At 38.2% G+C, this 12712-nt stretch overlaps 1 protein-coding gene across 12 annotated transcripts in view; it reads right to left on the bottom strand.

Annotated features, from left to right (window-relative positions):
• Window positions 1-12712, bottom strand: part of METTL6 (methyltransferase 6, tRNA N3-cytidine) — a 53319-nt gene that overhangs the window by 40348 nt on the left and 259 nt on the right. For 4 of the 12 annotated variants that reach the window (XM_056335805.1, XM_056335803.1, XM_056335802.1 and 1 more), the window contains exons 2-6: window positions 10751-11111; window positions 9603-9737; window positions 8210-8380; window positions 6571-6712; window positions 3762-3899 (exon numbers count right to left, since the gene is read on the bottom strand). In XM_056335805.1, the coding sequence (XP_056191780.1) occupies window positions 3762-3899; window positions 6571-6712; window positions 8210-8380; window positions 9603-9737; window positions 10751-11032 (868 nt within the window). In that variant the 5' untranslated portion in view covers window positions 11033-11111. Of the gene's footprint in view, window positions 1-3399; window positions 3900-6570; window positions 6713-8209; window positions 8381-9602; window positions 9738-10750; window positions 12030-12562; window positions 12680-12712 lie in introns of those variants that run through there. The other 8 variants (XM_056335808.1, XM_056335809.1, XM_056335807.1 and 5 more) reach the window with 6 other exon arrangements.

The following is a 12712-nucleotide window of genomic DNA, read 5'->3' as shown; positions in this document are numbered from 1 at the left end:
TGGCTGATGATGCTTATAGATATTAGAGTTTTAGATCCTACTTTTAAAGCACACTTTCATAGAAATTATGCACAACCAACCATGGTGATAGTGTTGTATTAACTGCTTAAATATTCTGCCTTTGGAACCTGCAGGTACCTGAAAGATGCACAGAAATAGTCTTTTAGCTATCAAATGAACCACACAAAACCTGCTGATTTTAAACCACTACTTTAAATGGATTTTTTCAGTAGTCCTAAGGAAAGAAAGCTTACCCATGCTTACAGTATATGCACAATGCATGCGCAGATTTCTGTCTAGTCTTAGCCTGTTGCCAAACACATTAGACAATATCAACCAAACATGACAGAACAGTAAAGAACACAAAATACTAGAAGACTCAAAGGCATTATATTTCTGTAAATTTCGTTAAAATAGCCAACAGACCTTACTCATGTCCTCACTGAGGTGCTGGCCCATTAACATAATCCCTTAATATGTGCTAATTCCAGTAGAAGACATCAGATCATCCCACACTGGAAAGTGACATTTGGGATTCCCTAACTGCAGGAAAAGCTTTAACCAGAATTCATACTTTATTAAACCTCAGAGAATATAAGCACACCAAAACATGACAAAATAATAAATAAATAAATCGGGTTTTCTTAGTCTTGCTACTTCATTAATTACTTGCTTCTATTCTAAATATTGCTCAGAACAGAGAGATGGCATGAAGTAACTTACTACTAATTCTTGCCAGATAAAGCAGTTAGTTGAGCTTAAACAAAAGAAAGGTCTTCTACAGGCAACTGAGTCAGTCTCAGCAGTCCTCATTGATTGAGGACAACTTAAATCAAAGGATAACCAAGGTATTTATTACAATCACGGCAGAGTAGCTTGTTTATGCAAAGCGAGCATGATTCAGTGCACAAATATTTTTTTCAAGTCCTTTTGACACTATTTACCCTGATTACCACATCTCCCCAAAGGCAGTCCTTCAAGTAAGGATAGTATGTATGGTTATCCTTAGCATGTGATACTTCTGGTAAGCTTACAAGAGCTTGGAAAGGCTGAATGGATTGGGGAGAAGTATATCCACTTTACTTGGCAATAAAACAACCACAAGCACCCCATCAGTTTCAGTGCCTCACATGATGAGGCAAAGATTTCTTAAAGCTGACTCAACTTCCTCAAACTTACAAAGTTACAAAAACTTGCAATGATTAGTAGGAGTTCACAGCAGCAGAGGCATAGAGACCAAATAAAGCTTTCTGACCATTCATCTCAAAAGAACATCTGCCGTATGACAACTATAGCTGAAGGCCTTTCTGACGGGCACTAAAATTTCCAGGTCTGACTGGAAATGAGACTGAATGAGAAAAAAATTAGAAATACTGCTCTCCATTTAATGTGTTGCTAAACAAGAAGTGGCAGTAGTTCCTCAAGTAGATATACACAGAAACACTGAAGCTACAGCCTGCCACAAAAAGATGTATTACTGTTCCAGCAACAGTTAGTTCAGCGTAAAAATTAAGTCAATGGCTGTCCACAGCTAAGTCTATTGGGTTGACTCCCTTCTGATTAATATTTTTTAATACTTACCTACATTTCATTCCCTTTTTGGGATGCCCAGTTCAGTGCACTTGCCTTTGCATATGCTAACATGCAAGGCAATCCTTCAGTCTCATTTCTGTGCTGTATACTCCAAAAGGACCAAACATCCAATCCTGTAAGGCATTTGGCATTACAGGGTTCAAACTCTGCTAAAAATCAACAGAGCTCAGACTACATGAAGTCATTGCAGAATTGCTGAAGAAAGCCACAAAAAGGCGATTGCTCAGATTAGAATAATGCTATCGTTACACCCCTTTTTTACATATTTTTTCATTTACTATAAATGTTACTAGGCATTTATTTCTAGTATGGCAGAAAGTACTAATGGATTGCGCAGCAGGGGTCAGCAATGCATAAATCTCTGGGAATACTCTCCATAAAAAAAGGAGATGTCACATAATAACCCTCCTCAAAGAGTCATTAGAAGAATTGTGTGGTTTAATCGCTTTCTCCTCCGAGGCCAAAGTTTGATGATGCAATAAATCCAGCTTTGGGGCTCATGGTATCAGACCAAAAAAAGCTGTGGTGCCCTGACACAAAGCAATGATCTGCTGCAAATTTATTTATAAACATATCAACTGAGTAAGACCTCTGGCAGCTCCCATGTGTTGAAAAAATTCTGACTGGTTAACTTTGTAACATTAGGCCTTATACTGGAAATGCTATTTACCCCTTTCCCTCCATGCACACAGACAGCGTTAAGAGGGCTGGGGGAAGGGGGCGGAAATAATCATTATCACGTCTTATGGCTAGTTTGCCATAAACCAAGGCAAACACTAACTTCTGGTCCCCAAAAGATGTATATGACTGGGTCACGTAGCAACACACAAGTCCAGTGGAATGACAGCCTGAGTCAATCACATACTAATATATACTGCAAGAGATGAAATCCCTACTCAGAACAGGGCCACCTTCAAATAGAGCCACAGGTTGTTCAATGCTTTGCCCAGTCCATTTCTAAGTATTTCCAAGGACAGAGTTTCCACAACCCCTCTGGGCCCTGTCCCAGTATCTGACCTCCCCTTACACAGAAAAAGTAAAAAACCACTTAGTATTTTATTGGAGTTTCCCTTGTTGCACCTTGTGTGTATTACACAAGATCAGCACAGCCCATTGCACAAGTCACCAGATACTTCTGAGCTTACTCTGTACAGAGTAGCTGTTCAAATGCAGGTTAAAGACCCGGGCACGTTTTTGGGAATATACCATCCAAGTACAAAGAACAGGTTCTGCAGTGCAAGTGCCAGAGCTGTTGAAAGGAAAGGACAAAGTTCCTTCCAGCAGTTAAGTCTGTGGCAAGCTATAAGCCATAGCATCAGTACAGTGGCTTTTAAGCAATAGGAGCAGCAAAGACCAACACCTTTCCTGAGTGTGCTAGAAAAGAATTAAGGCCTCTGCTCAGTAAAGCAGCAGCTGACTACACATGACATAAAAGAAAGCACTTCTGACTCACTGATTTCAGCTCCAAGTTGGAACCTCAACTATTTCTGTTCATCAAATGAAGAACATCTGAAATTAATTAGGGATAAATACAACCTGATCCTCTAACAACTTTTTTCAAGCATAAAATCAGACAAATTATGATCTTATTTCGAATATAAACATTTCTTTACATATGTAAATGATAAGCACATTAAAAAGATACCATTATTAAAACACCGAATAAGTTTACATTACATCACTCATGAGTCTGCTTCATTCCTGTATCTGAGAAATTATACTCCAAAGTCCTGCAAGTACTGAAAGCAGATGAAATACCACAACTTTAACAGGCCACAAAAACCTGAAGTGATAGGAAACACAGGGAACATTTAAAATATAGATTTTAATTAAAATGGAAATAATAACGATGATAATAAGTAATGAAAACTACTGCTGAAAATTAACCATATTTAGCATAACCTGATCCTCCAACAATGCTACACTTCAGATTTACTTTAGAAGTAGGAATACAGACACCCAACAGGTTGCCTGCATCACTAAACCATCTTAAATTTGAATTGGATATAGCATTCATATTTCATATCAGAGGATGAAAACCAACAAGAGGTAATGGATGCAGTCATTTCTAGTTTACCAGAAAGGTGAGCACAGAGGGAAACGCTATGTGCTAGCTTCCATTTCAAACAAGCAATGCTGTTGCTAATCAGCAAGAATTTATGTCTTACTGAAAGGCTTTTGAAATTTGCTTTGAAGAAAAACCCTTGGAACACGCAAGTCTTCTTTCCTATTCACAGTTTCTCGCTGCACATATTCATTGACCACTTGCTCATATCCCTCAGACTTGAAAAGCTGAGACAAAAATTCTGGAAGAGAATTTTTAAAAAAAAAAGATTAAATGTTATGTTTAAACTATTTTTAAAACACTAGTCAGCATTTATATAAGCATATGTTCTTATGTGTTACAGCATGTAAATCACACAGGCCTTCAGATTTCAAGCTGTTCTATATGCAGTAGACTGCTGAATAAAAATCAATACAGACCTCCTTTAGAAACATCAACCTAAGCAAAACAGCTTGCAGAACTAGGGCTTAAGCTAGTTACTTGATTTAGTTTCCAAAACTTGCCACATCTCTTGTTTATATTTAGCTTTGTCATTCTCCTTGTGACTGACACCAGTGCATTTTCACTTTGTGCAGCTGACCTTTGCTAGCTGAATATATCATTTATTTCAAATATTTCAAAGGTAATTCAGCCTTGTAGACCCATCTCTGCTTGAGGAAGAATACCACCCTACGTTACCAGACAGTCACATGCCATTGCTCAACAGGAAAATGGACGAAATGGTGAAGTAGATATGGTGGTACCAAGCTTCCACTAAGTCGGACTGAAAGTATTTTCCACAAATGAAACAATCTTACTCAAAGCATATCTCCCTTAGGGAAGACAGAAGTACCTCACAAACAGGGTGACTCATGCAGCAGAGAGGGCAGTTCATGCTATGGACTTGTCATGTTAATTAGAAATCATCACTTTTCCTTTTTTGCACTTTGTTTCATTTACTCAAGTGATAATTTCACAACAAATTTAAGACATTCTAAACTTGAGCTACTTCATAGAAAACAAAGACATGCCATTTTTTCACTACTCAGGGGAATCAGCTCAATGAAACAGGTGATCATGTGGGTACAGGAGCTGCAGCACTAGAAGAGATGGTGTGTTGAGGAAAGAGACCACCCACTTTGGTGGTAGTACAGACATATCAATCTAAGCCCATCATGAAGCCACGCATACTGGTTGTAAATATAGTGTGTTCATGTAAAATGGGGGACCTACATCAATGAAATATAAATAAACAGCACTTAATTGTGAACCTATTGAAATCTCCTTAAGAGGAAGTTTCACATTTTTCATAACACAAAAGTACAACCATGATTAAAAAATGGTTTTAAACAGTGGAAGAATTTTTTTTTTTCCCCTCCATGGAAGATGCTCAGTGTTATCTGAGGCCAGACATACTATAAATAAGCATCATTCAGATCATCCCATGCAGCAACTACTTGGTGTACCAGTGTAGTGCTAAACAAATGATAAATAGTATGGGTTGCAAACTGTGTGGAAATTATGGGAATCATGTTTCTAGTAACAAAAGAATTCTCAAGAATTAAACAATTTTCATATGAAAATCAACGAGATGAATGACATCATAACGATTAAAAATAGGAGCAGAAGTGGTCTACAAGACAGTCACAGAACAGGCCAAGAAAAAACAAATGCTAACATGAGCAATATATCAAAAATTTTGTCTTTTCTCCTTCTTTCCTCTTCCTCCTCCTTACCTCAATTCTTCCCCCAAACCAAACAAACACACTAGCAAGGAATTTCTCTGTCAGAAACAATTCTAACACACAATAAAAATGGGGTTTAAAATTCCACAGCTAGGTCAGTCTTATTTGTGCCCTTTAGCATCCATTCTCTTTGTAAGAGTGAACTGTTTAAACAGAACTAAAAATCACTCAACAAATAACAGTTCTAGAAATGCTTCGATGAAGCTGTAGCATAGCCTGTATTATCTTAGATTTCATCACTGTCCTATAAAGAATAGGAGAGCTCAGACAAGATTAATGGGTTTTATATATCAGAAGCAATTAGGAAATAAGTTATGTCATAAAAAATGAATAACATTTACTTGGCTCCAAACTGGTCTCTTCAGTGGCCGTATTTTGCTTTAGACTAAGAACAAAGAGCCCAACAGAAATAAACACACAGCTTTTATTATATAATGCCCTATAATTGATAGGGGGAAATAACAGTTCACTAAAGTTGAGCACACAGAATTGGGAGTTAGAAGACAAGCTATAATTCCAACTTATTGTGAGAGTCTAAGCAAATTCCTTCATGTCTCTGTGCTTCAAATTCTTCACCAGTAAACTGCAATAATCACTTTCCTTCCTAAAGCATTACAAGCACTGAACAAAAAACTGTTTAAATACTGTATCACATGGAAATATTTTTTACATTATCTGTACTAAAAAAAAAAGAAGACAGAGTGACCACAGCTAGTTAGTGCTATCTCAGCAGGATTTGTGCACAAGCTTCTCAGCACTGCAGTCATGGTTCTGCTTTAAAAGTCATTCACTTCTTCAAAGACCTCATCTTGCACACCAGAAATAGTCTTGCAAAAAGAATGATGGCAAGATAACTGCTTAGTAGCTTCACAAAAATAATAAATTATGTTAATGAACACCAGTATTTTTCCCTTAGATAACAAACCTGAATGGAATTCAGCAAATTCAGAAACTGCTGCTCTTGGCACATTATAGCACAGGCAAGCAGCCTGTAAACACGGAAGTGCTCCAAAAAGTCCTGCCAGTCTAAATCCCCTCTTCCTCCCAAAAACAATAGCAAAGGAAGTACACCAAGATTTAACAGTTCATCTTTATAAAACAAAACTTCCATGGGCACGTTGGCAATTCCCTGAATCAAGTTTAAACAGAAGATTCACAGAAAAGAAAGCACTCTACAGAATGTCTTACCTTCAGTAAAAAAATACGATCTTGTCCCATCTTGTCTAACATAAAAATTTTCTCCAAGTTTGCTGCCAGATTTAAACCTGAGCATTGCATGATCATACAGTCCATAGTCTCTGAACAAGACACACTTGCCTGGTTTTAATACCTGTCACATAATATATATCTGCTTTAATGAAGTAAATGGATTTAGCCATTTAGAGATACATTTATTTGTATACACATACAGAAACATACACATATAAATAAGACAAGGTATTCTTAACACATTCAATACAGAAGTGATATACATATTGAATTAACTTCCTGTGCCACAAAAAAGGTTGCACATAAACTGGATTGTCCACTCTTAAAAAAGCTTCCTTGTGAACAACAGACTACAATAGTTCTAAGACATGTGTTTGGGTGCGGATCAGCTAAATAAGCTTTTTGCAATGCTCTTCAAATACAGAAGAAAGAAGAAATTACACAGTTCAACAATAAAAATCAAGTCCTAACAGGGCATTTTCTTTGTTGGGTAGTATACAGTCTAGCATCTGATTTTGCTTAATGATTAACAATGAAATGTTCATGTGAGAAAAAAATGTTGCAATATAACAAGAAATAAAAAAGGAACAACTTCAGGAAAATGGGTGGTGAGTTAGGTTGGTTGGTTTTTTTTAACTGCTCTTTGATAAAGAAATCAAGCCATAAAGAGTTTAAAATTTAGAAATACATGGTCACCGGCCATGTTGGCTTTAGATATCTGATGCATGCAACTTCCCTACCTGACCAAATACCAGCTCTAAGTGTTAGAGGACAAACTTGTAAATTTGTGCAGAAACCTTCAAGCCAGTTAAATGGGCCAGGCACTTCCACAGAGAAAACAATAATTAGTCTTTTCACATGCATGAGCTAAGAGCCAAACCTGACTTTAGGAAATAGCTGGAGACACACCAGAAAAAAAAATAATCTAACATTCCCTTTTCAAACTACTGATGATAAAACAGGGTATCTGATAATACAAAGCCACAAGTGCACACATAAGCATAATTAAAAAATATGTTGGTTATTTCCCTCTGCAGTCAATATATGACATCTCAGGGAAATTCAGAACAATCACAATTCAGATTGTTTAAACCACCCTCTGGATGGGCCTATCCTAGTCTACCAACTAACAAAGGCAGCCCAGGGAGATGAGTCTCTCCAGATCAATGTTGATCCCTGAACAACCCATTTTAAATCACCACATATCGAGTGTGTTTAATAGTAACAATAACATCCTAACTGCAAGTCCCTGTACCTTATGGAAGTGTATTTTGGTTCACTGTCATTCACAACTTATCAACATAGCTATTTCTGCAACCCATAAACATTATTTGTAGCATACAACTTAGAAGCTAAAGTCATAGGTTCAAAACACCTTTTTGTTATGCTTATGACATGCATTAGGCCAGAATCCAAATCATAATACCAAGACAGAAAAACCCCCACTGTAAAACATATTTTAGTCCTGTATACTAGGTGAACTAACTATATACATACATGGAATACAGTATTAAATATCACCTATTACAACAGGGGTTATTTTCTCTGAGAAAAAACTGTACTTTTAAGCTATAAAGAAGGAAAGTGCTTTAAAGACTGCAAAATCAGCTGGGTTTACCTTGTAAATGTTCTTCAAGACAAGATGCATTTTTTCAGGATGAATGGCAGAAAGCACAAATATAAGTGTGACAACATCCACAGAATCTGCTGGTATATTTTCTAGAAGATCATCTTTGGTAAGATCACACTGGAACACTTTACATCTTTCAGTACTGTATAAGGCATTTTTCTAGAGAAATGAAAAGAGTATGCTTCCGCTGAAAATTAGCAGCATTTGGTTTTGCAAAAAAGTAAAAAATGTGTGAAGCTAATCAGTAGAGCAACACAAAACATGGTGGCAGAAGAACATTAACTTCCAACTGGCAATTAAGGCAATCAGAAATTCTTTACTGCATACTAGAATAGTCTGTTTTTAGGAATTTGAGAAGGAATGCGCATTAAGACAGTTCAGAAAACACACCATTTCTGTTTTACCAATGCTTCTACTCTTTAAAAATACTGAAATATTATTAAAAGAAATTCTGTATTACCAGGTGATCGAGGTACAGCTCTTGAGCTACAAGTAGACTGTAAACAATTTGGGTTCATGTCACATAAGCTGCAGCTGGGCTGTTCTAGCCCACAGTTTTGCTGGGTAAAAGGAAACGTGGTCTTGACAGGAAAGAAGTGAGAGCTGTGGAGGCAGACACCACCAAGTCATCCAAAACCCTGGGTAAACACTCAGCCCAATCCCATCTTGCAGTGCAGCTGTGGCATCTCTGGGCCCTGCTGTCCTCTCCTGTTTGCCACATGTATTTCCTCCCATCTTTCCCATGAGACATGTAGTATGTGTCTTGTGGTTCTCAGTCACAAATGTCCCACAAGAGAATGCTTTCAAATAACAGGTACATAGAAATTTACCTGTGACTACAACGTTAATAAACTAGGAGACTTTCAAAGCCCAAAGTCCCCCACCAGCCCTGCTGGCAGACTTAACTTCGGGCTGCAGTACAAGCTACCTATGAATAAGTATAAACATAGCTATTTCTAATCAGGCTACAAACTTCCTTGACAATAACTTTCATAGTGCTCTTTTCAAGGTTCTCCTTGGGATTTCCTCTGCCCCACAAATATCAAAGGCAAACTTCCATGCCAAACAAATTTTGCTTGTACTGCACAGTCAACAGATACATATTAGTGCTCCCAAGAAGCACAGTCTTCACAAATCATTCAAATAATATACACGTATTACCATAATGCTACAATTCTACACTGAAAAACTAGGCCTTGAGCAATGATTTGGCTTCTTGCATAGAAGCTCCACTGAAATGGAGCAGTCTTGATTTTTTTGGCAAAAGCTATTCTAGCCTTCTTACGAAAAGGAAGGCAAGATAAGTGTGTTGTTCCAGTTATTTGTGATTTCAGAAGCTTCTAAAGACACTTTAAAAGAAAGTTCCAAATATCACACCAACCTTCACATACTCAACAGCTCTAGGAGAGAAATCACAGGCATACGCAAAAATATTCAGATCATCTTCTAAGAGTGGAAACAAGCAGTTCCCAACCCCACAGCCTGCTTCCAGAATGGTCAGTTTCTGATCTGCAAACTGGGGAGGAAGAAACCCAAGATAAAGTGTATAATTTTTCTTTTCCTCATGATATGAGCAGAGACACTGTTCAATAAGCATGTTAAAAGCTATAATCAATTTCAATTACCATTTATTCAAAAACCAAAGTAGGCACCCGGTGGATAATCTGACACTGCAGACCAGAAACCTTGATTTCTGCAAAATTATTAATTTTTTTTAGAAAATATTAATATTTCTTTATTCATCTACCCCTTAAGTAATCAATATACTGTTGTACTATTTCTGTCTTGTCTTTCATTCAGTTATAATGAATATCAGATGCATTGGGCTATTCCCCTTAATGACATTTGTCACGGCACTCTCCAAACTAGCCGGCTGCAATAAGGTCTTTTACCATCTCATACCAGCATACTCTTCATGCCAGTCCCTCTACTACCTTCTCCTAGTCTCTCTTCATCCAGGGCATGCATTCTTACTCTCTTCTCTCTGCTTCTTTCTCCTCTCACTTCCTCAGCTGCTCTCTCTTCGTTGGCTGCCCAACCACTTAACAGAAGCAGCCACATCTGCACTTTATCTACATCAACCAACCCACCACCTCAGTTGTATATTAGAAGTTGTATAAGCCAGCCCACAGTTGTATATTAGCAATGTTAATTAACCCAGCTTCATTCCTCTACAGATGTTTTGCAATTAGCCTGTAATTCTGGATGCTTTTCTTCAAAATGCACTTTCTGAAGTGCACCAACTTGCATCTGAAAACATTACATCACAGAGAGACAAGTTGTCAATCTAGGACACAAAACAAATATTCCAGCTTTCATTTTTAGTATCCAGTATGGGTCAATTATAAACTGAAACTTAACTGATGCATCTGATTCTGAGGAGGTATCTTTGATATTAAGAGAAACTACACAGGGCACTGCAAACTTAACAAGTGGCAGCTCTTACCCTAACGGCTTTGTTACAAGTATGATTAAATAATTTGGAAATAATCAATCCCATCTTTTGCAGAGGAAGTGTACAGATCTCACCTCCCGAAACGCTTTTAACTCTTGAAACTCTCTGGTTGTCCAATGTCTGTCTTTGAAGAAGTTGGTACTGTTTCTTTTGTAAAATAGATCCCAGTTCTTCTGTGCTTCTTTCTCCAGTTTTAGTTGCTTGAACTCAGACACCAAAACCCGATCATTTTCTAGTCTCTCAGCTTCTTCTGGGCTAAGGATTCTTGCACTATGGCCTTTTTTTTGGAAAGCACCATCTTCAGTAGATGTTGTTACTACATTTAAGTGATTGGCTGATGTCTTTTCTTGGAACATCCTCTTTCACACAAATATGAATGCCGAAGGCCCAAGGGTGATTTTTTTCTTTTCTTTAGTGCATGTTTCCATCACTTAACTTACATAAAATAACCAAGGACCAAAAACCAGAAGAAAAAATGAGGAAGAGTTACAGTGTGCACTTATTATGATTTGACAGTGTTCTGTCCTACCTGATGGACTGCAATACCACTGGATATCTCTTAATTTCAGAAATCCTCCAAACTGACAACTGCATACATCATCACACTGACATCAAAAGTTAAAGATGACACTTAACAGAGTCTGCTGGTTTTCCCTCTGCATCCTAGAGAGCTACCTAAAAAGAGAAAGACGGTGCAGCTCTAAGCTTATTTTACTAAAACTGACTTTAACAGGCAAACAAGGGTTTTGTTTCTTGTTAACCATGGTTAGAACACCTCAGAAAAAACAGGTGACATTTAAAAGTCCCATTAAAGCTGATGAAACAAACAATATTCATGTTAGCATTTCTTTTTCCTGCTCTCACCTCTGTGAGAAAACACTGGTGAAAGTATTACATTTAGAACACCATGTCACTCAAACGAGTGAGTAAAACCAGTACTGTGACCAAAATGCCCATAGCTGGCCTATGTCAGCATACCTTCCGCTGCCTCCTCCTGAGAATCCACACTGGTTTTAACAGTCTCAGGTGGGTTTATTTTCAGAAGTTAACAAAAATGGAGCAATGTAAAGAGTTCTGCATAGGCTGGGAAGGGACCTAAATCTTTTCTCTGTTGTTAAACTAGTTCTGACCCCTGTCTTGCCATGAACATCCAGATGCTGGATGATGACACATGCAAATTAAATCCTGCAGGGCCCAGTAACTCCCAGGGAAGCCCAGGTAGCCAAAACATGCCACTCGTGTATATCAGTGCCCAAAACCAGGCACTGGTGTCGTTTTACCACAATGGAAATCAGGAAAACCCAACAATACACACCCTAAAGAAGAAGAAAAAAAAAAAACCCAAAAAAACTACCCCCCCAAAAACAAAACACACATCCCCCCAACAAAAAAAAAAAACCCACCCAAAAAAACCAAAACAAAAGAATTAGTAGCACTTCACTTACGTATTTTATCTTACATGATACACACACACATAAAATACAAACACGTGCAAATGAAATAACTATCAAGATTTTTCCCAGCTTCACAGGAGACTGACACTGCCTTTTTCCTTCAAAAAGGTTATACAGAAGAGGTTCTCTTGAAAGTCTCCTCAAGAAGAGTATATCCTCAAAAAAAGCTTAATCATCAGAATTTCTACTATATGCCTAGCATGCTACAAAAAGATCAACGTTTATATTTCCTCACAGGACAAGCTAGGAAAAAAACCCGACCCAACAACAAAAAGCAAACAAACTAATTCTTTCCCTGACACATCTACGCTCAGAAAAGGCTGTGCTGAGAAGTTAGGACGATGGCAAAAACAGTTTTAACACCCTATGTTTAGGCTAAAGAGCCTTTTAAAGGTGTTAAAACACAGCTCTAAGACCGCAAACAGCTAATACCTCTGCGCACGTCCCCGGTACCCCACCGGGAGACCAGCTTCCCGCCACGAGCTGCCCCTCAGCGGGGCCCAGGCCGGCACCGCCGCACTGCACGTCCCGGCTGCGACCCCCCCCAGACCCCCCCGCCCTGCCCTCCCGAGGGCGGGCAGC

This window comes from Falco biarmicus, chromosome 4, assembly GCF_023638135.1.
Source record: "Falco biarmicus isolate bFalBia1 chromosome 4, bFalBia1.pri, whole genome shotgun sequence".
Lineage (NCBI taxonomy): Eukaryota > Metazoa > Chordata > Aves > Falconiformes > Falconidae > Falco > Falco biarmicus.
This window is presented reverse-complemented; position numbering and strand designations above follow the sequence as displayed.